Source organism: Megascapheus bottae, chromosome 4 (assembly GCF_031878675.1).
Source record: "Megascapheus bottae isolate mThoBot1 chromosome 4, mThoBot2.hap1, whole genome shotgun sequence".
NCBI lineage: Eukaryota > Metazoa > Chordata > Mammalia > Rodentia > Geomyidae > Megascapheus > Megascapheus bottae.
Genome location: NC_143512.1, coordinates 39779689 through 39803366, shown reverse-complemented (window position 1 = coordinate 39803366; position 23678 = coordinate 39779689). Strand labels below are relative to the sequence as shown.

The 23678-nt window shown below is 41.5% G+C and overlaps 2 protein-coding genes and 1 non-coding gene across 4 annotated transcripts in view; 1 reads left to right on the top strand and 2 right to left on the bottom strand.

The window, feature by feature from the left end:
- Dmgdh (dimethylglycine dehydrogenase) overlaps positions 1-9528 on the bottom strand; it is a 64371-nt gene extending 54843 nt beyond the window's left edge. The window contains exons 1-2 of the mRNA XM_090331734.1: positions 9413-9528; positions 3944-4118 (exon numbers count right to left, since the gene is read on the bottom strand). Coding sequence (XP_090187860.1) covers positions 3944-4118; positions 9413-9495 — 258 coding nt within the window. The 5' untranslated portion in view covers positions 9496-9528. The remainder of the gene's footprint in view (positions 1-3943; positions 4119-9412) is intronic.
- LOC150064304 (small nucleolar RNA SNORA40) lies at positions 7363-7488 on the bottom strand. Its single transcript, XR_016535319.1, has one exon. It is a non-coding gene; the product is annotated as a small nucleolar RNA SNORA40 (small nucleolar RNA).
- Positions 9529-9638: 110 nt separating the features above from the next.
- On the top strand, positions 9639-23442 carry Bhmt2 (betaine--homocysteine S-methyltransferase 2). 2 transcript variants are annotated; one of them, XM_090331715.1, is made up of 8 exons: positions 9639-9717; positions 11461-11593; positions 13309-13400; positions 14530-14721; positions 16897-17044; positions 17598-17780; positions 18302-18530; positions 23078-23442. In XM_090331715.1, exons 1-8 carry the CDS (start codon positions 9685-9687, stop codon positions 23157-23159), a joined length of 1092 nt encoding a protein of 363 aa, XP_090187841.1. In that variant the 5' UTR covers positions 9639-9684; the 3' UTR covers positions 23160-23442. The 2 variants fall into 2 exon arrangements, with proteins under 2 accessions (XP_090187841.1, XP_090187842.1); XM_090331716.1 differs by lacking the exon at positions 14530-14721.
- The last annotated feature ends 236 nt before the right edge of the window (positions 23443-23678 follow it).

Below are 23678 nucleotides of genomic sequence, written 5' to 3'. Positions count from 1 at the left end.
GAGTTCTGCAGAGCATAAGGTTCATGGCAAGATACACAGAATATGAACAGAGGCACAGACATGTGCATGAAGCACCTGAAAATTATTAGGGAAAGGGCTGCCTGGAGATTCAGAAATAGGATGAGTTTGGTGGTAGATTTAGGGATGTCTTCTATAGTTGAATATCCTTTATCTGAAATGCTTGTTACTATAAATGTTTTGGCCTCTGAATTTGGGGTAGATTGGAATATTTGCATATGCCTACATAATGAAGAACTTTAGGGATGGGACCCAAGTCGATGAAAAAAGAAATTCATTTATGTTTCATATGTACTGGATACACATCTGAACCTTCACGCTGTTGGTTTTGTTTGTTTGTTTGTGCTTTTTGTGTGTGGTTTTCTTTTTCTATTTCTTTCTTTCTTTTTTGGTCCTGGGGATTGAACTCAGCCAGGGTAATGGCCCCCACACGTCTTTTTGCCCAAGGCTCATGCTCTATTCTTTGAGCCATAGTGCTACTTCCAGCTTTTTCTGAAGAATTTATTGGAGATATTCCTGCCGGGCTGGCCTCAAATTGTGATCCTCAGATCTCAGCCTGAGTGGCTAGGATTACAGGCCAGTTTCAGGCCACTGGATAGTCTATAATATTTTAAATCAGGTTGTGCATGAAACAAAATCGGTATACACTAGACCACTGGATGCCAGGAGTAGGATTTTTCTACCTTTGGTATCATGTCAGAGTTCAAAAGCTTTCTCATTTTGGAGCTCAGATTTTTAGATTAGCAATGTCCAGTTTGTGTTAGGAAGAATCTGATAAAGACATATATCATGGGCTGCAGCCATCGAACCATGGTTGTGGCCCCCCCATCTTTCCCTTGAACAGCAGTCCTCTTGTCCTTTCCTGAAATTGCCCATTTTAAGACCTAGAAAACTTTTTGGAATCAGAACCTGCTGAATAGGTTGAATAGACTTTTGTGGAAGCTAAATCAGCTCCATATGCAATAGTGGCACCCCACAAATATTTGTTGAATAAATATGGATTAATTACCCTCTGGAAAAGATTTCTAAGTATTAGTTATGCCAAGACTTTTTTCTTTCAATTGTGGCAATTGTAGTATTCAAAAAAAATCTAGGCAATTATATGAAGCAAGTTCTCTTAATTCAGTATCTAGAACCTCATTTTGCAGCTAATTTGTCCTCAGAGAAAAATCTGTTGAAAATAAAATCTACACCGGGCACGGTGGCTCATGCTTGTGAGCCACCTAGCTCACAGCTACTCAGGAGGCTGAGATCTGAGGATCAAGATTTGAAGCCAGCCTAGGCACAAAAGGACCCGAGACTCTTATCTCCAATTAACTTCTAGAAAATGGGAAGTGGGGCTTGGCTCAAGGGTAGGGTAGGGTAGTAGCTTTGAGCTGAAAAGCTCAGGGACAGCACCCAGCCCCAGAGTTCAAGCTCCATGACACACTAAATAAATAAATAAAATCTACTTAAGAATATTCTTCTGTAATAGTGTTGGGCATTATGTTTCTACAAAACTTGACATCATTCCCATTAAATTTACTATTCATCCTTTATGTGCCAGAATTTCAGAGCTTCTATATTTGTTCAAGTATCTGGACATTTGCACCACTGTTTCTCACATACAAAAACAAAACTCCTAACTTAGTTTACTAGTTTGGGGATAGCAGCATAACACAGAGTAGAAAAGTTTGGAACTGCCAAGTCAGGCTGATTGATGGTCAAGTACCCAGTCTCCTTCTACATTACATTTTTACAACTCTGTATGCACATGGATGTTTTTGGTTTAATAACAGGCCCTTGGCTTTCCAGATCCCAATTTCGCCTTCAGTATATACCCTGTCAGTTGATGAAATAGATATTCACAAGTATTAATGTGAGGTTCTGATCACCATATGTACCTCTCATCCATGTAACTCAGGTACAGGCAAATCACCAGAAAGTTCCATTATCCTTCTAGATTTACCTATCCCACATATTCTCTTCTTCCCCACTCCTCAAACTAGGACTTAATGATCTTTCATCTGAAGGAATCACACAAATTCATTTCTGAAAATATTTAGCCCAATCAGATGCAGGATTCAGGAAGCTGAAACCTAGAGAACGGCATTGTGAGGTGAACCCACACAGGAAAAGTCTACAAGAATCCATCTTCAATTAAGAAGCAAAAAGATGGCCTGGAGATGTGGCTCAAGTGGTAGAATGTCAAATGGTAGACTGTCAGATAGATAGATAGATAGATAGATAGATAGATAGATGACAGATAGCTGATATAAATGGATTATAAACCTTTGACTAAGTCAAAACTTAATGAATCCTTTTAGCATGAATGAAGAAGGAATGCTGGAGTTAAAGAGTCATCAAATTAGCCAGGCACCGGTGGCTCACACCTATAATTCTATAATTCTAGCTACTCAGGAGTCTGAGATCTGAGGATCAAAATTCAAAGCCAGCCCAGGCACAAATGACCCTGAGACTCTTATCTCCAATTAACCACCAGAAAATTGGAAGTGGCACTGTGGTTCAAGTGGTAGAGTACTAGGTTTGAGCTGAAGAGCTCAGGAACAGTGCCCAGAGTTCAAGCCCCACAACTAAAAAAAAAAAAAAGTCATTAAATTAAATACAGCACAGCTAAACACTAAATACAATGCAATGGATGGTGTTTAGAGGTACTAGTAGTCGTTCTAATGGTGCTCTCCTAACAGTCCTCCCAATGTCCAGGAACCTGCCTCAGAAAGCCCTAACCCATCCTTTCTCAGTAGTTCCAAAGCCACTCAAGCTTTGACAGTAATCACTAAATTATGTATGTTTCTTTGTTTACTTGTGATATGCAAATATAAATTAACATGTTACTTGAAGTTATAAAGCAGGCAAAACAACTTGGAATGAATGAAATATTTTAAATAAATTTCCTGTTATTTACTGTGTAGAAAAGTCTTTGAATATTAAGCTTATTAATCATACTCTATGGAGAATTAGATGATTCAAATGCTTTATTGTTCAACTGCATACACCAGAATACAATTGAAATCCAACAGTGTGATGGCCTGATTCTAGCTTTGCTGTACTTGAGGCTGGTTTTAATGGCTGTGACATGGAAGGAGATCCCTGAGCCCTCCCATTATTCATGGACTTAGAAGAACAAGGCCATGCTCACTTGGTACCTAAAAGTTCCAACCTTATATGAAGGTTTCTGGGGCCACTAGACTTTAGTGTTCCATGTTCTCTTGCCCATAAATGTTTGTGACAAATTAGAAGACATTACTTTTCTTGCATTTCCTGTGCTTAAGGGAAAACTATTTTGCATAGTTAATTTTGATCAAGAAACTGACACCTAAATATCTCTAAACCTGGTATTTTTTTTTAAAGGACTTGAGATTCAGGGTATATTGGGGATATTTAAGAAACCAAATCCCAGGGAATCCTGTAAGCTATTCTAAAACATTAAATCAGTATGTAAATGAACAAATAAGTCATTCTAAGATAAACAGGGTACCCTTCTCAACAATCTTGGTGTGGAGAATTGTCAGCCATCCTTCTCAAATCTGTTTCTGCTGGCTTTGATTTCCCTCTGCAAGATAACCTCACAGCTCCTTTGCTCCTTGCTCAGTGCTTCCTGGACTCTGCTTACTGCCACCTCTGAGAAGGAGCCTGCCTCCACCTCACACACTGTCCTTCTGCACCTCTTACTCTTTGCTGCATGGGGCTGATTTCTCCCTGCCACAGCCCTGGGCTCTGTGAGCTCCAGGAGCATGGCTCCAGGGCAATGTGCTCCATTCTTGGCTGTCTCCACTAGAACATGCCAGGCTGATTGTAGAGTCTTTCCTGAGCTGTACTGAAGCAGCCTACTGTCCTCGAGAGCCATAGAGAAATACAAGCTGGCCCTGGAAGTTGTGAATGGTGCCTGGTTTGGGGCACAGAACAGTTTGGAGGTTTTACTTACTGCATGCCATGTGGATCCAGCTGTGAGCTCTGATTTCTCCAACAGGACCACATCTTTCATGCCTGCTTTGGCCAGATGATAGGCCAGACTCACTCCCACACAGCCACCTCCAATTATCACAGTTTCTGCCTTGTCTTTCCACTTTGTTTCAGTAGGTGAAGAGAGCTTTTCCTCTCTGGAAGAAAACAAATTTTGAAAGTGGTAATTTTACCTAACTTTAAATGCAACAGTGGTACTCACTAGATGTTATGTTATAAATGAACTGCATAATTTGTGGGTGGTGAAGGAAAGGGATGTCAAAAAGAAATGTATTCTTGGACACATTTTGCTCAAGGCTAGCACTCTGCCACTTGAGCCACAGCTCCACTTCTGACTTTTTCTGTGTATGTGGTACCAAGGAATCAAACCCAGGGATTTGTGCATGCTAGGGGAGCACTCTACCATTAGGCTATGCTCCTGGCTCCAAGAAATGTATTCTTTACCTGACTTATATAACTGAAACTCCTCTCTACATCACTTTTTTTTTTTTTGCCAGTCCTGGGCTTGTACTCAGGGCCTGAGCACTGCCCTTGGGCTTTCTCAAGGCTAGTGTTCTACCACTTGAGCCACAGCACCACTTTTGGCTTTTTCTACGTACGTGGTACCAAGGAATCGAATCTAGGGTTTCATGCATGGTAGGCAAGCACTATACCAGTAGACCAAACTCCTGGCCCTGTATATCACCTTTATAATAACAATCAAAAATTTTGTACCCAATTTTATTCTGATTAACATGCTTTCCCATCCCCATTTCTCTAACGATAATGATTTTTGTCTCATTATCTATACACCTGATCCCGGAGTAAGCAACCTGGGTCATGAAGGAAGAAACAAGGACTTGGTCCATCTCATATAATGACACTGATGCTTCATATAGCTAAAGAAATGAACAGTCTCTCTCTCTCTCTCTCTCTCTCTCTCTCTCTCTCTCTCTCTCTCTCTCTCTCTCTCTCTCTCTCTCTTTTCTCTTTCTCTTCTTCCTTACTACATTTTCCTCCATGAAAGGCTTCAATGAATAAATATTTTTATTATATAAAAGATACATTTGTGACCATTTTTTCCCATGAAAAACCATAACCATCACAAAGTTTAGCACCTATAAATCTTGGATCATCTTGAGGGACAGGTTGCTCCCAGGTGCTTTTCAGTGTTCTCTTCACTTGCACCTGCTTCCTAGCTTGCCCATCATTACTGGGTTTTCAGTAGTTAGCCCTGTCTTATGGATTTGCATGATTGTCTACCTAGCTGGGCTATTTGCCTCTTCTTTGTTCTCTTTTATTTTCTTTTCCATAATGGCATTTGAACTCAGGTCCTCACACTTGCTAGTCAGGGACTCTACCACTTGAGCCACGTTCCAGCCCTTTTTTCTTTATTTTGCAGATATGGTGCCAATCTTTTTGTTCGGGTGACCTTGAAACATTGTCCTCTTTTTCTCTGCCTTCCACATAGCTGAGATTACAAGTATCAGCCACCCTGCCTAGTCTCATCATTTATTTTAATGCAAAACTGTTCCAGACTTAGCCAACAAAGGATTATTTTAGTTGATTCATGGATGCTTTATACATAATTACAAAATTGTTGGAGCATATCTTTATTTTTTAGTGGTATGGTAAATTCCAGGACTTTTGCTTAACAATTTTTTGTTTTTGTTTTTGCTTTTTGTTTTTGTGCTGGTACTGGGGCTTGAATTCTGGGCCAGGGCTTTTTACTTTAAGTCTGATACTCTGCCACTTAAACCACACTTCTACTTCCAGGTTTTTGTAGTTAATTGTAAAGTTGCATGGACTTCCTTACCTGGACTGGCTTTGAATTGCTATCCTCAGATTTCCACCTGCTGGGTAGCTAAAATTATATGCATGAAAGACTGGGTCATGGCTGCTTTTCCTGGATTTTAAATTACATTTATCATCTCTTTGTATTCTGCATAAGAAAACAGTAACGTACATAGAAATTCATTCTTTTTGTGTGGGTGTGTGCCAGTCCTTGGGCTTGAACTCAAGGCCTGAGCACTGTCCTTGGGCTTTCTCAAGGCTGGTGCTTTACCATTTAAGCCAGGACACCACTTCTGGCTTTTTCTGTGTGTGTGTGGTACCAAGGGCTCAAACTTAGAGCTTCGTGCATGCTAGGCAAGCACTCTACTACTAGGCCAAACTCCCAGCCAGAAATTTTTTTTCAGAAATTCATTCTTAAATGGCTGAAAGATATCTCAGACTTTGAATGAAATGCATTATGTGTGTTTAAAAGAAAGAGTATGGGCCAGGAGTTTGGCCTAGTGGTTAAAGTGCTTGCCTAGCATGCATGAAGACCCGGGTTCGATTCCTCGGTACCACATACATAGAAAAAAAAAAGCTGGAAGTGGTGCTGAGGCTCTAGCCTTGAGAAAGTCCAAGGACAGTGCTCAGGCCCTGAGCTCAAGCCCAGGACTGGCAAAAAAAAAAAAAAGAGAAAGAGTATGATTAGTTGAGTGGTCAAAGTGAAAGGAGGATAAAGAATGTCAAGTTGGGTAACTTGGGTTCAAGCCTCAGTCCCTCTCTAACTGATCAGCTATCTTAGGGTGATTGTAGATAAAGAATCTCAGCCTCCTATCTACCAAATGGGGCCACAGCATAGTCTTATTCATAGTATTCTTCTCAACTATGCAATATATTTCTAAAATATGTGGATAGTCATACGAAATCCTTTTGGAGTACTAGGCACCAGTGGCTCACACCTGGAATCCTAACTATTCATGAAGATGAAATCTGAGGATTACGATAGAAGCCACCCTGAGCAGAAAAGTCCTTGTGAGGCTCTTATCTCCAATTAATCACTCAAAAACTGGAAGTGGAACTGTAGCTCAAAGTGATAGAGCACTAGCTTTGAGCACAAAGAGGCTCAGGGACGGTGCCCAGGCCCTGAGTTCATGCCCCATAACCTACCAAAAAAATCCTTCTTGAAGTAGTTGAGAGTGTCCATAAATATACTAAGAAATCAAATAAAGTGGAATCATACCAGAAAAAACAAAGAGCAATAAAAATGCAAGTCAGCCATCTATTTCCCATATTAGAACCTGAAATATTATCTCTTTGACCAAGTGTTTGCTGAAATCAAACAACTTGATGTTTTGTGATTGTCAATAAAAATTATTCAACCAAAATGAAGTCATTTTAATTAGCATGCTGTTTTAACATCAACTTTAATCTCAAACCCAATGAAAGAGTTAACAATTCTCCCATCACTTCCAACTATTGCAGCAATCATATTCCTTTTTTTTTATTGTTGGGGTAATGTATGGAGGGGTTACAGTTACATTCACCAGGTTGTAGGTGCATTACTTCTCACACATTGATACTCCTTCTCATGTTTTTGTGCCCATTTCTCTCCCCTTATCCCCTCTCAATCATACTCCTTCTTATAGGGACCAAAATCTCATACTCAACAATTAGCTCTGAGTTGTAAAAGAAGACTCACTGGTTGCACCTGTATGTAAGCCTTTGTTGCAAATTAAATGAAAATATACAAGTGCTAGAGTAAAATATATTTTGAAGTAGTCCTAAATATCGTATGTGATTTGCCCAACCACTTTTAAATAAATCAACTCAAGGCTACTAAACTAGTTTCCTTTTGTTCTACATGCCATGTCACTATGATTGTAAGTGTTGTGATGTTTTGAGGTTTGCAAAGCACTTTCACATGGATTCTCTTTTTCACAATTCACAGCAGCCCTGGGAGTTAGGCAAAGCAGACATGAGTATCTCCATTTAACAGAAACTCAGAAGTATTGGGTCACATTCTGTGTAACTAATATAGACGGAACTATAAGTTGGTGACTATTGTATTCCCAGTACCAGACCCACCTAGCACATCACAGATACTAAGTAAATATCAGTTCAACTGAAGGAGAGATGGAACTCAAAAGTAGATATTTTGATTCCAGAATTTGAGGACATAATATGCAAAATAATAATGAAGTCACTGGTAACAGTATTGAGGGGGTCTTAGCCAGAAGCCTTCCTTGTACACTGAATAATCTGTCAACACTTGGAAGCCAAAAGGATGCTCCATGTTGCTCTATTTAAATATAGGCTCATTAAAATGGGAATAGCCACTTTCACCTGTCAGACTTAAAAACACACTAAAATGTGCAAAGCCTAGAAGCCATGGAGATTCAGGAAGTGCTACACTTGTAGAAAGAATTAAGCTCATTTACCATCTTTTGGAAATGTTACTTTTTTTCAAACTTTCAAATGCATGTTATCCTATACCAAATAATCAGTTCACTTAAACACTGACTGTAGAATACCAAATGTGACCAATGATATATACATAAATTTATTTTTTGCCAGTCCTGGGGCTTGAACTCAAGGCCTAGGCACTGTCCTTGAGCTTTTTCCTCAAGGCTAGAGCTCTGCCACTTGAGCCACAGCACCATTTTTGGCTTTTTCTATGTATGCAGTACCAAGGAAACGAACCCAGGTCTTCGTGCATGCTAGGCAAGCACTCTACCACTAGGCCAAACTCCTGGCCCCTACATAACATGTTTTTTTGTGCACATTTTTGCAGTAAGAAATAACTGGAAGCCAGGCCAGTGATTCATGCCTGTAAATATAGCTACTCAGGAGGCTGAGATCTGAAGATCACTATTTCAAGCCAGCCCAAACACAAAAGTCTATGAGACTCCTATCTCCAATAAATTACTCAGAAAAAGCAGAACAGAAGTGGTGCTGTGGCTCAATTGGTAGAGCACTACCCTTGCGCTCAAAGGGGCTCAGGGACAGTGCCCAGGCCCCAAGTTCAAATCCAGGGACCAGCAGAGAAGGAGGAGGAGAGGGAGAGGAAAAGGGAGAGAGAAAGGAAGTGGAAGAGGGAGAGGAAAGGAGAGTGGAAACGATCTAAATGCTAATAAATATTTAATTATGGTGTGAATACTGACAGGATGAAAAACTATGTGGTTGTTTTTTCTTTTTTGGTCGGGTGTGGGACTTGAACTCTGGGCCTGGGCGCTGTCCCTGAGCACTTCTACCACTTGAGCCACAATGCCACTTCCCGCTTCCTAGGGGTTAATTGGAGACAAGAGTCTCATGGTCTTTAATGTCCAGACCGGCTTTGAATCTTGATCCTCAGATCTCAGCCTGAGGAGCTAGGATTACAGGCGTGAGCAATGTAGCTCGGCAATGTAGCTGATTTTAAAAACTAAATAAATAAGGGAAATCGATGTCTGCTGATAATGAAACAATCTCCAAGACAGTGATAACTCTAAAAAAAAATAAAGGGAAAGTAAATCAGAGTTGCACGGGGGAACTTTTCCATACTGTTTCTCTTTGTAATGAACTGATCATTCAGGGAGCAATTCCAAGCCCATTTCCCAGAGACTGAAGCGCTTCTGACTCTGAAGACTGACCCATCCCCTAGCTGCCAGCCCCGCAGCAGCTGGCCCCAAGCCTCACTCACCCTTCCTGGCCGCTCACTGAGCGCGGGCGCCCGGGGCAGCTCAGCTGGAGCCCCCTTAGTCTCTGCAAGCCCCTGCGGAGCATGGCAAGGCTGAGATAGGGCTGGAGGAACCTGAGTCCGGCCGGCGCCCGTGGCGATGCCCGGGGAGCCAGAGGCTGTGATCTCTCGCCAGCGGCCAGACCCTCCCCTCCCTCTCACTCCCCTCCCCCAGTAGGGGGCGGGGCCGGGACAGCTGAGTGCCAGGGGATCTGCGCCCTCAGAGCCACAGCGCGATGACCGCCACCGGAGGTCCCCGGCCCAAGAAGGTGAGTTTCCTTCCTTCCTCGTTTCCTCGCCATGGCTCTCTGAGTCACTCAAGTGCAAATCCACCCGAGCACCTGGCCAAAGCCTGAGTCCTTAGCAAGGCAGGGGTGGGAACGGACTCCGAGCCTCGGTTTACTAAGTCACGAGCCCTCACTCAGTGCCAAGCACTGCACAGCGCACTTTACAGGTGAGGAAACAGACACAGGGGGGTGGGGGAGGGGGTGCGACCAGCTCGGGGCCACTGATGTGGTGGACGAAGGAGCTGGGCTCTGAAGGCTAAGGAACACAGAGGACACTCATTTTCCTGGCTCAGACTGGAACACCCAGTCCTGCCTGGCCACGGGCCTTCACCCACGCCGGTCCCAAGTTTCCCTTTCCTTTTGGTAAAAGTGGCAGCCAGGCCGTGAGAGTCCCCGGCCGGTCTGCAACCAGCCCTGAGCAAGGACGGCTGCTCCCAATTCTCAGGAGTGGTGGGTGCTGAGTCCCACTCAGCCTTCTCCACCAAGTAGTCAGTTCTCAACTCCTGGTGTCTTGACCAAGATGTCAGCTTTATTCCTCCATATTGGGAAGGTGGAGGTGGGGAGCGTGGAGGACGAAACAAAATTAGAAGGGATATGAATTTGGAGGAAGACCATCCCCAGCACCTCCAAAACAACCCACTTGAGCCTCATGATTGGAATGGGGAAGGGGTGAGATACAGGCATGAGAAACGCCAGCCGCTAGTTTATTAATTCTTTTTTTTTAATTGTAATTAGTAAAAGGGTTACATGATATTTGCCAGATAGAAGGTGCATTAATTCACATACATTGATACCCTTTCACATGTCTTGGTGCCCGTTTCCCTGCCCTAGTTTATTAATTCTATAAAGAGAAATAGCCAAGGTGCACAGTAAAAAGGGACTTTAGATAAAATACATTTCAACCAATTACTACGCAGCCAGAAAAACAACTGAGAGCAAGTGAAGCACTCTGGCCATGTTAGCAAAAATGAAATATATCTCACGCTGACCTAAGCTATATGAAACCCTGAGGGACACAATAGTAACTGATATATGAGATGCAGACTACAGGGATATTATTATTATTATTATTATTATTATTATTTATTATTATTTTGTGACCATTCATGGGACTTGTAACTCAGGGCCTGAGCACTGTCCTTGGGCTTTCTCAAGTCTAGGGCTCTATCACTTCTGGCTTTTTCTATGTATAAGGTATCAAGGAATCAAACCCAGACCTTCATGCATGCTAGCCAAGCACTCTATCACTAGGCCAAACTCCCAGCCCCTACAGGGATTTTTTTTTTTAAGTCTTCAGATATTTTCTCTTGGTTATAAGTAGAAATGTTCAATTTGCCTAAAATAAGGTTACTAAGAAGATAAAAAGGCAGTACTAACTTCTTCTACTAAATCTTTTAAGTGCTATACTTTCCTCCCCCCTGCCCCCCAGTTTCGTGAGGCTTGAACCCTGGCCATTTTTCCTGAGCTCTTCAGCTCAAGGTTACCTCCCTACCCCTTGAGCCACAGCACCATTTCTGGTTTTCTAGTGGTTAATTGGAGATAGGAGTCTCACAGACTTTTAGTGCCCAGGCTGGCTTTGAACTGCGATCCTCAGATCTCAGCCTCTTGAGTAGCTAGGAGTAGCCTCTTGAGTAGCAACAGCACCTGGCTAGAAATTGCTTTTAAAAACAAAAACAAACATGGGGGATGAAGAGAGCTTATGTGATTTTCCTTTGTCTTCTCCAGGGCATTCTGGAGCGTCTGGACAGTGGGGAGGTTGTCGTTGGGGATGGCAGCTTTCTATTCACTCTGGAGAAGAGAGGCTACGTGAAGGCGGGGCTCTGGACTCCGGAAGCTGTGGAGGAGCATCCAGATGCAGGTTGGTGCCCACATCACCTAAGACCCCATGTGAGTTTGTGTGACATTTTGCTTAAATCAAGGAATTATAGGTGGGTTAGCCACCAGACTGGAAGTAGAGTTGTGGCTCAAAGTGGTAGGTAGAGTGCTAGCTAGCCTTTAGCAAAAAGTTCAAGACCGATCATGCTCAAGCTCTGAATTGAAGCCTCATGACTGACTAGAAAGATAAGACTGTGCTACTAGAAAAGTTGTCAGAATGTGGAGATAATGGCAATATAAGTGTGGGAAAAAGGACCTCTCCTCCCTGCCCCCCCCACCCAATCCTTTTCTTCTTTCTCTATCTCCCGTTTTCCCCCCTCCTTCTTGCCCTTGATGTCTCTTGCTTAGTCACACACAAATGTACCTTCTTGTATAATCATTGCTAAAATCTACATTTAAATGTTTTTTTCCAGGCTGGGAGTTTGGCCTAGTGGTTAAAGTGCTTGCCTAGCATGCATGAAGACCCAGGTTCGATTCCTCGGTACCACATACATAGAAAAAAGATAGAAGTGGTGCTGAGGCTCAAGTGGTAGAGCTCTAGCCTTGAGAAAGTCCAAGGACAGTGCTCAGGCCCTGAGCTCAAGCCCAGGACTGGCAAAAAAAAAAAAAAATGTTTTTTTTTCCATGAAATCTTGTTGATATTCAAGTGTTTCCTTAAAATATCAAAACTTGTTACTACTTTCATTTCATCCTGCCCCACTAGATGCTATCACAGTGAGGGAGTAATAGTGATTAATGACGTCACCAAGCTAAAAGCACAGATGACAGGTTCTAGGGATGAGACACAAAGAAATGAACAGTTTTACATCATCCTCCTGGCTAGAAAATAAAAAGAATTAGAGGAAGAAATTGTGATGGGATGGGTTGGTAAGATCAAATTGGAACTTTAAGTCTATTCTTGCTCTGCATTCCTAAATTAAGGTAGGAAAATAAAATGGAAGATCCAAATGCAAGCTGGGAATGCAATTTTGAGTCCCCTTGATTTTATTCATACATGCATCACATATCAGATATCCTGCAGACCAGCTGTATACTCTTAGGCAAGTCCTTTGACTTCTCTGAGGACCCCTTTGCATCTGTCACATGGGACAGGATGTAACCAGTTGTGAGGAGTGATAAGCTAACTCATATGAGTGGCATTAGTACCCAACAGCCATTACCATTGCCACACCAGATACTCAGAGTTCTGTGGCAGACACAAAGGATCTTTCCTGTGTTGCCTTAACCTTAATTGTAGAAGTTCTTAATTTTGGAAGTTCTTTTTGCTAATCTACAAGCACTAAAGGAGCAAGGATAAAGATAAGGAGTGAAAAGGAACATGGCAAAGGAAAAAGAAGCAGAGGTGACTCTCAGAGAAAGGGAGAAGATCATTTGGGCAGTTTCTTGGTTTCCCTCATGCTTGCTGTTGCCTCAGTCTGCTGTGGGGGCCATATATCTTGTCTTCTCTGTGAGCTGCCAGTGCTTCAAGTGCATTAGTAACCCATCAAGCCTTGAGGCTCATCCACGGGGCAGCATCAGGTTGTTCTTTGCCATCCACTCTGTCCTTGAATTCTCCTGACAAAATGTATGACTTTTCATCAGTATTGGATTGAAAACTGGTTCTGACTGAGAGAGAGGAGTAAATTCACTGCTGTGACTGCTAAAAAATATAAGAGCTTCTATGAATTTTAATTTGAAAACACCTTGGCGCCTTTGCAGTTCGTCAGCTTCACATGGAATTCTTGAGAGCAGGGTCAAATGTCATGCAGACATTCACCTTTTCTGCCAGTGAAGACACTATGGAAAGCAAGGTAAGTCAACTGAGATGGGAAGGGAGGCAGTATCTGTCCATCTACCACAAACAGAACCTCTTCCCAAGAAGCCAAAAGAGAAAGTGGTTCAGGAACAGTACCCATGCCCAGAGTTCAAGCCCCACAACTGACACACACACAAAGAAGCAGCAGAAGTGGCAAAAGAAGAAGAAGAAGAAGTTAAGAGATCGATCTGATTGTGTTAGATATTTCATTACAAAAGTCTGTGGCTTACTCCTGTAATCCTAGCTACACAGGAAGGTGAGATCTAAGGATCACGGTTTGAAGCCAGCCCAGGCAGAAAAGTCTGTGAGACTTATCTTTACTAGACTACCTAACAATCCTGAAGTGAAGCTGTATCTCAAGTGGTAGAATGGTAGCCTCAAGCAAAAGCACCTCAGAAACAGGACCCAGACCCCAAGCTCAAGCCCCAGGACCAGCACAAAGACAAACAAAAAAAAAATCAACCTATGCTGGGTGCTGTGGTTCATACCTATAATCCTAGCTACTCAGGAGGCTGAGATTTGAGGATCGAGATTCAAAGCCAGCCCAAGCACAAAAGGACCTGAGACTCTTATCTTCAATTAACCTCTAGAAAATGGGAAGTGGGGCTGTGGTTCAAGGGTAGGGCAATAGCCTTGAGCTGAAGAGCTGAGGGACAACACCCAGGCTCAGGGGTAGGGTGGTAGCCTTAAGCTAAAGAGCTCAGGGAGGCGCCCAGGCTGAGTTCAAGCCCCAGGACCCACCAAAAAACAATTATCTTTAAGTTAGTTATACAAAGGACACGGTGCTTTTACTGCTTTGTCTGTCAAGGAACATAAGACAGTACTAGCTCAGAAGTGAAATTAGGTGTCATTTCTAAATTTGCCAACAATTGACAGCATAACTTTATGAAAGACTTTATTAAGCATTGACTTACTCTCTATAAATGGAGAAAGCAATAGTACTTATGTTAGTAGACCTGTTGGGCAGAATAGATGAGAGGAAGGATGTGGCAATTCTGTGAAGTATATTAAATATTTTAAAGTGCTAATCCTTGTAAATGTTAATGTACAATTTGTTCATTTAACAAACCAGCATTTAATAGGCACCAATAACTGTATTTATTAGCTATGATCTCTCATCCCAGTGGGAAGACATAAATGCCATTGCCTGTAACCTTGCCAAGGAAGTGGCTGGCAAAGGTGATGCCTTGGTGGCTGGCGGCATCTGCCAGACGTCCATGTACAAATACCACAAGGATGAAGCTAGAATTAAAAAAAATTTCCGGCTACAACTGGAAGTTTTTGCCAGGGAAAACGTGGACTTCTTGATTGCAGAGGTAAACCTGCTATTTTCACAGGGGAAATTGCATCAACTTTCACTAGGGTATTGGACTGCAGGGTACCCTTGTTTCCTCCATGTGGATGGGCAAAGGTTTATTTGAATGCACCTCAGTCCAAGCCAACATTACTTGTTTGTACAATTTCTCTAAGGCCAAAGGGCAGTGCCAAGTGAGGTCTGAGCCTTATTGATTGCTTTTTCCAAGTCTGAATAGTTGCAGACTCTGATTCATTCTGGTCCACAGGAAAAGAGGAAGGGGGCAGTGGTTCAGGGCATCCTCTCCATGAGAGGTTGGAAGGTACTGTAGGTGGGCTGAAGACAGTGAGGTAGCAAAGCCTAGGAAGTAGCAGCTGCTCAGGGTCATCCAGGCCCCCAGCAATCCTCAGTACTAAGCAGTTGCCCTCTCCTCCTGCATGCAGGCCTTGATCACTCCATTCCTTTGGTTTCCCTCAACTTACAACACACTTAAACAATCAGTTAGAACTTCTCATCACTATACAAATTTGCTGAGAAAAATAAATTTAAGTGAGAAAGGGTTGATTTGGGCCCAAGGTTTCATTCAGTCCAAGTCAGTTTGTTCCATGGTTTCTGGGCCTGTGATGAGGCAAGGTTACCTCAAGGAAGTATGTTAGCTCTCACTTAATGGCTGTCAAATACCAGAAAGAGGAATAGGAAGGAGCCATGGACAGCCTATCCTTCAGAGGCATGCCCCCCATGGTGGACCTCTGCCAACAAGGCCTACTTTCCCAGCACCTCTCCATGTATCATCAAAATGTGAAATCATCACGGATTAATCCATAGATGGAATCACAGCTATTACCATCTGTACTTCTCAATGGATAGCCCCACAAGCTAGTAACTAGGCTTTCAACACATGGGCATTTGGGGGGACAGTTCATAGCCAACTCATTACACTAGATCTCTAATTCGCACAAGCAGCTATACTATTCTGTTCCTGCTGCCTTCAAAAGTAAACTCACACTCCCTCATTTTCTGCTCTCAATACCACTGTTCTTGTTTAGGGTCATGCCCTTAACTCAAGTCCTGGAACAAGAAAACAGTGGCCCAACTGCTCTTTCCCTCAATGACTCCACTCACTGTAATGCAAATCTTGCCTCAGCAACTCTCCCAAGGCCCAGCATTGCCCATGCCTCAGTGAACCACTGAAGAGTCCTTTGCAGAGACATCACGCATTGCTGCAGCTGTTCTCCAGTTGGATGAAACACAGTTTAGCTGATGTAGGAACGTCTCTTTTTATTCCCTCCATCATTCCTTACATGAGGCTTTTGCAAATTCCTAAATCAAGACTGAAGAAAGAACCAACTCTGGTGTTGCATGCATGTAATTCTACCTACTTGCTTTTGAAGGGGAGAAGGATCACTTTTGAGGCCAGCGGAACAAACATATGAGATCCTATCTGAAAAATCTAACTAAAAAAGCTCTCAGTCATTTGAGAGTACTGGTATAGCAAGAACATGGGCTTCAGTTCAATCCCTAGTGCAGAAAAAGAGAAGGAAAGAATGAGAGAGAGGAAACAGGTAGATTTCTGCTGACTTCTCTCCAGTTACCTTAAGGTCATCTTTTCCATTATGGCAGTGAAGCAGGTTTGGGGAAGCCTTCCTGAAACTGACATGGGTTCACAAGACAAGATGCCCTGACTGGAGTCGGCAAGGATAAGTATGTGTCCTGTGCTGTGTCTCAGTCTTCTGGTTTGGGAAATTCATGTTCCCAACTTCTTTATGGAACATTTATGAATATTCAACTAGAAAGGACATAAAAGCACTCTGAAATATAATGTATGATAAATGATTTTTTGGAGATTGCCAAGTTCCCTAAGAGTTTAGATAGGTAAAAAGTTCACTTCTTTGAAACTATAATTTCAAAGGTGCTGTTATTAAAAACAAGGAACTGTGTAGGCATGGTTTTTGTTTTACAAAGTCATCATTTCACTAGACAATGACCCTTGAATGAAAATCTGCCTATTACAGTTGAAGAAATTAATTAAAATACTCAGAAAGCTATTGTTTAGTCCACTGATTGGAGACATTCCTTAGCAAGTGTTACCACGTACTATATAGTTGGTAATTTTTATAACTTCTGCAACATTTGTGTTCTACTATCTAAAATATTACTTTCAATGAGAAGCAATAGAAAAAGGTGCCATTTCCCTTAGTATTTTGAGCATGTGGAAGAAGCTGTGTGGGCTGTGGAAGTCTTAAAGGAAGCAGGAAAGCCTGTGGCAGTAACCATGTGCATAGGACCAGAAGGAGACATGCATGACGTGACACCAGGAGAATGCGCTGTGAAGTTAGTGGAGGCAGGTAATGTGGCATTGAAAATTTAACAAAGTTTGCTTAATACTGTGAAAGAAATAGGAATAAAAAGGAAAGAAAAGAACTAGCTGGAATCTGTTTCTTAAATCTTGGGATTGCTAATTTCTAAGGTAGCTTCTAATTATTAATAAAACAAAACAAACAAAAAAGACCAATTCCAGCATAGGGGTTCAAGCCTATAATCTAAGCTAGTTGGGAGCAGAAATCAGGAAATCACAGTTTGAGACTAGCACAGATATAAGAGTTTGTTAAACCTCATCTTACTCAATGGCCAAGCACAGGCGCATGTCTATTATCCATAAAAGAAACATAATGGCGGGAACAACGGTGCATACTTGTCATTCCCAGTGACCTGGAAGCCTTCCCAGTGGTGCCCTGGCACCGAGGGAAATGTTACCTCAAAAAATAATCACCGTAAGAATAGTTTAGTTGCTTAGCTCAAGTGGTAGAGTGCCTGGCTAGCAAACTTTAGGCCCTCAGTACTGAAAGTAAATAAATAAATAAATAAATAAATGTAAAACATCTTGATTTCTCCAAATAGGGGCTAACATTGTTGGTGTCAACTGTCGATTTGGGCCCATGGAAAGTTTGCAGACAGTGAAGCTCATGAAGCAGGGTCTTGAGGCTGCAAGGCTGCGAGCTCACCTCATGGTGCAGGCCCTGGGCTTTCATACACCTGACTGTGGCAAAGAAGGGTTTGTGGATCTCCCAGAGTATCCCTTTGGTAAGTTCTGGCATATATAGAGGTCTCCATATTTCTTATCATGCCAAAGGTGCCACTGTAAAACTCACACAGTCATATGCTATGAGAATGTACAGAACAAAAGCGTTCAGCATTAACCCAGGAAGTTTTCTGAAGAATACATAATTTAAAGCTTAAGGCCTTTTTGGTTTTGTTTTTGCCAGTCCTCAGGCTTGAACTCAGGGTCTGAGCACTGTCCCTGAGCTGCTTTTGCCCAAGGCTAGAATTCTTCTACTTGAGCCACAGCACCATGCCTGGCTTTTTTTCTATGGCAAATCACATTCCCAGCCCATTATAAAGTTTTTTGATTAGGAAAAAAAAATGTCCATCAGAGCATCTATCATTTGAAAATGTAATCACAGTACTTGAAAGACTAAGGCAGAAATATCCAAGAGTTCCAGGCTACATAATGAGATCCTATCATAAAAGGGAAAGGAAAGAAAAGAAAAGAGGAAGGGAGGACTTGGGGACTGTAACAGAAATGCCATATTATTGTATTACAGCCATGGAGCCCAGAGTTGCCACTCGATGGGATATTCAAAAATATGCCCGAGAGGCCTACAACCTGGGGGTCAGGTACATTGGTGGGTGCTGTGGATTTGAGCCCTACCACATCAGGGCAATTGCAGAAGAACTGGCCCCAGAACGTGGGTTTTTGCCACCAGCTTCAGAAAAACACAGCAGCTGGGGAAGCAGTCTGGATATGCATACCAAACCTTGGATTAGAGCAAGGTAGGATTTTCTTAAAGTTAGTATTCATGCTTTTTTCTTCAAATTGTGTTTTCTTTATTGTTTTGAACACCGTGTGAACATGGCAATGAAAAATCAAACTGTAGGAAAATGTATAAAATGTAAGGTGAAAATGGAACTATGGCTAGCCATGCATAGTGGCTCTCACCTGTAATCCTAACTACTCAGTAGGCTGACATCTGAGGATCAAAGTTCAAAGCCAGCCTGGCCACAAAAGGACCTGGAACTCTTATCTCCAGTTAACCTCTAGAAAACGGGAAGTAGAGCTTGGCTCATGGTAGGTTGGTAGCCTTGAGCTGAAGAGCTGAGGGACAATGCCCAGGCCAAGTTTAAGCCCCATGACCACCCCCCCCACACACACACAAATGCTAGCCCTGGTGGAAGCGGGGAAGCTCAAGAATAATGCGTAAGCTTTGAATTCAAGCCCCAGACTGGTATGCAAACACACGCATGTGTGTGCACACACACAGAGAATAAATGTAAAAATTACCTTTTGATATTAGCACCATTCCCAGAAATGTCATTGTTTGCCAGAAGCACCCTATTATATAATTACTGCCTTCTTCCTCCTTTGTATTTCCTCCGCCACTTCTTGTTCTTCCTCTTTCTTCCTCCTCTTCCTTTGTCTCTTCCTTGCAATGCTAGAGCCTGAACCCAGGGCCTTGTGCTTGCCAGACAGGTACTTTACCTCTTGAACTAGACCCCTGGCCATTTTTGCTTTCATTACTTCTCAAATAAACCCTTGAATATTGAGTCTATGTTGGAATTCTCCTAGTTATGCTTCCTGAGTAGCTGAAATGACAAACACAACCACACCCAGCTGACTGAGATGAGTTGGGAACATCTCCATTTCTTTTTCTCAGGCTGACCTCAAAATGCAGTGTTCCAATCTCTGCCTCCCTAGTAGCTAGGATTATAGGTATGAACCATAATAACAACTTACTTCTTCTCTCATCAATATAAAACAAAATCTTTTGACTCTATTCTCCAGTGGCTCCAGTGGCTCAGGTCTATAATCGTAGGAGGATGAAATATATAGATTCTGATTCAAAGTTATCCTAGGCAGACAAATCTGAGAGAGTTTTAATATCTCCTATTAACCATTAAGAATCCAGGAATGGAGGTATGGTGCAAGTGGCAGTGGGTCATTAAGTAATAACGCACAGCAAGAGCACAAGGCTGAGTTCAAGCTCCAATATCAAAACACACACATGCACGCGCGCGCACACACACACACACACGCACACACACGCACACGCACACGCACACCCTGCACACACACAATTGATTCTTCTAAACTTCTACTTTCCTTCCTTTTCTTTTTAGCATCTTTAAACCATACTATTACTTTCACATCACTAGGGTTTATAACTTCTATATTCTCTTCTGTAATTATAATCAAATCCTCCAAGCTTGGTCTAATTGTATGTTGAATGTAAAAATTTTAAAACACAAAAATATTTATAACATTTTATTTGTCATACTTAACCTATGTAACAGAATCAAAACTCACATTGATCTTTGTGTCCCTCTATCCCTTTAAATCTTCTCAGTGGGTAAATACCTTTCTTTGTTCCTGTTTGAAAATACTGAGCTGCCCTAGAGACTTTTCTGAGTATGTCCCGATAATACACCTAACAAACACAGTCTCTCAAGTTCATAATTAAAAGTTCGGCTCAGAGATAGACTGCCCGTGTAGAGAATACAATGTCCTGGGGTCTATTTCCAGTAGGAGAGAAAGAGAAAAAAACAAAGAATATCCAATTGGATATAAAGTCAAAGCCAGAACATGCTTCAGACTTAGAACTTTTTTGTCTGGCAGAAGGCTTGATCAGGCAGGAAACCAGAGAAGGCCAGAACTATACTTCTTTCTTTCTATGCTTTCAAATATCCAGATTCAGAGTAAGAAGAAGGATGGTAGAAAGAGGAAGAAAGCTGCCATCACTTGACTGGCACTCTCTAATAGAGACTGACTACAGTCTCAGCACCTGGCAGGTCTCTCCTTCCTCCTGAGACCCTGATTTTTTCCAGAAAGTCACTCCAGACATATCCTATTTTTTTTGGGGGGGGGGGAGAGGGGGACATTTTCCTTCCTTAGTGATTCATTTGGGCCAGCTTTTAGCTATGTTCAAGCTGGCTCTTTTCCCTCAACATTTTGAGTCAAAATGTCACTCTTTTATTGCAAACTTTGGTCTGATTCCAATGTGACAGCACCTTCTTCCTTCACCATTCAGACCATTGTTCTCCTGATCTAGATTTTCCTGTGTATTGTCAGGAGAAAATCTAGTGGGTAATTGACTACCTGTATTGAAACTTTCCTTTCATGTGTATCTTGTCCTTTTGATATTTGTAACAAGTGACTCTGGGTTGGGTCCCTTTCATAAAACTGTCAATATTGTATGAATAAATTTCTGAACTTTCACTACAGAACAAAGTGGTGGGACCATGGGAATAGAGAAATAATGCTATTTTACACAACTTGAGTCACTTGTAGGACAATGTTCTCAGCATCAAGGTCAAATGAATTCTCTTTTGTTACATTTCATCCAAATTCATGCACTGTTTCAATTTGTTTCATGCTTGGACTGGCTCTCTTTGTACTTGTATAACATTTGGCTTTCCAAGAATTTTTAATTAACTTCCCTTTGCATTGCTAGAAGAAAAATTATAGGCCTTCACCTTCTCTGAGGGTTTCCAGATCCTAAATTATACTATTTGTTACCATTACTTTATTATTAAAGATATTTTTCTTTGGGACTCCCGTATTATTATATTGTTTGGCTTACTACATACTTATTTTCTCCTTTTCTTTTTCTTTCTCCATTTCCTTCCTGTAACCTCTGCTGTCTTCTTTTTATTCCTGCATTTAATTCATTCTCTACTTCTTTATTCATTTCACTGAAGCAGTCTCCATTTTTTTAAATGAAAACAACTTGCCTTAATATACATTATATTAGATCATAGAAGTGGCCATCAAATTATTTAGCCAAACTTCTTGTCTAGAAAACACTTGTCAGAGAAGATCCTTCTTGCAGGTGTTATATTAGTGGAAGTATTTCCTAAATATAATTAAAAACTGAGTGTAAGTGGGCACAGTGGCTCACGCCTGTAATCCTAGGTACTCAGGAGGCTGAGATTTGAAGATCACAGTTCAAAGCCAGCCCAGGCACTAAAGGGCACTAAACATCTCATGAGACTCTTATCTCCAAATTAACCACCAGAAAACCGGAGTGGCGAAGTGGTGCTGTGCCTCAGAGGGTGGGGAGGTAGCCTTGAGCTGAAGAGCTCAGGGACAGCACCCAGGCCCATATCCAAGCCCCACAACCAAAATAACAACAACAAAAAAAAGTGAGTGCAAGCCAGGTACTGGTGGCTCACTCCTGTAATCTTAGTTATTCAAGAGGCTGAGATCTGAGGATCATTGTTCAAAGTAAGAAAATCCATGAGACTCTTATCTCCAATTAACTATTAGAAAAACAAACAAACAAAACAAAACAACATACAGAAGTAATGCTATGGTTCAAAGTGTTAGAACTCTAGCCTTTAACAAAAGAACACTGTCCAGGCCCTAAGTTTAAGTCTCACAACCACCACCACCACCATCAACAATAATAAAGGAAGTACAAGGCCTTGAGTTCACACCTCAATATCACAAAACAAACAAATCTATAGCCAGGACATTTGTAATCTACTCTCCTTATCAAATGACAAGTAAGATCCATTAATAAAGTAACTTGTAACCTCATCTTAATTACTTTTTTAAGATTATGCTTTGTCTCATTATTAAATATTATTTTCTTTATTTCCCTTTGCATTGAAGTGTTGAGTAAAGAGCCTTCCAAGAACTTCAGAATGAATGTAACTCATAAAATATGCAAAATTGTCTTTTTCTGAAAGGCAATGTGAAACTCTCTAATTGTTATAAGCAGAAAAATGGGTGAAAAGACCTTGAAAATGGACAGTTTCTCTGCACATTGAAACAAAAGTTGCAGTTAGCCCTATTATCTGATACACATATGCAAATACTTTTAAATATTTATACACATACATATATATACATACATTTATATATATGACATATGAGACTTAAACAAAGTGTATATCTTCTCAAGATACATTGTACACATAAATGGACATATTAAATTGAAACACACTCATACAACTATTTAGAGATAATCATTTTAAAAAGTATGTATTAATTGGAAACAGGGTTTTTCTTTTTCCTTATTTGTTTTTGACCTTTGGGAGGGTATGGGGAGCAAGAAATGGAGGGACAAAAAGTAAACAAATGCAACAGTGATTACTTACTACTCTATGTTGAAAATGAACTATACAACTTGTGGGTGGGGATGTGAAGGGAAAAAACTGGGAAAAAGTAAGAGAAGGGGTGATACCATCCTAAAAGAAATGTACGCATTACCTAACTTATGTAACTGTAATGACTCTGTACATCACCTTTATAATAATAAACATAAATATAAATAAAATATGCATTTTAATTGATTAATGCTGTGTATGTTAAAACACAGGGCTAGAAGGGAGTACTGGGAAACTCTGCTTCCAGCTTCTGGTCGACCTTTCTGTCCTTCACTATCAAAGCCAGATTCGTAAGGAATAATGGAAGAAAATGGAAACAGCAGAACAGAAAGACATGACTTCAAATTCCCTCTGTATATCATCATTCTGCCTTGCTGTTAGCCATTAAGCTACACAGTCTCTTCAGGCCAACCAACACATACATACTGAACTTCTGCTCAATGGATACATAGAAGAAGATGCTGCCAAAGAGGCAGAGCAGTAAGATAGGTTCTTGACTCTGAGTACTAAGTGTCTATGAATGTTGCCCTGTATTATTCTGAAGATCATCATGAATAAACTTATCTTTCAAGGTGAATTTGACATTTGAAAATAATGGGAAGTTGGGCTGGGAGTTTGGCCTAGTGGTAGAGTGCTTGCCTAGAAAAAAGTCAGAAGTGGTGCTGTGGCTCAAGTGATAGAGCTCTAGCCTTGAGAAAACCCAAGGACAGTGCTCAGGCCCTGAGCCCAAGCCCAGGACTGGAAGAAGAAGAAGAAGAAGAAGAAGAAGAAGAAGAAGAAGAAGAAGAAGAAGAAGAAGAAGAAGAAGAAGAA

What these genes read in the sequence shown, in the direction of transcription:
- Bhmt2 (XM_090331715.1), top strand. Translation starts at nt 9,685, where the DNA reads ATGACCGCCACCGGAGGTCCCCGGCCCAAGAAG. An exon ending in TGTGAAGTTAGTGGAGGCAG is followed by an intron (nt 17,045 to 17,597) that starts GTAATGTGGCAT and finishes TTCTCCAAATAG; the next exon opens with GGGCTAACATTGTTGGTGTC. An exon ending in TCTCCCAGAGTATCCCTTTG is followed by an intron (nt 17,781 to 18,301) that starts GTAAGTTCTGGC and finishes ATTGTATTACAG; the next exon opens with CCATGGAGCCCAGAGTTGCC.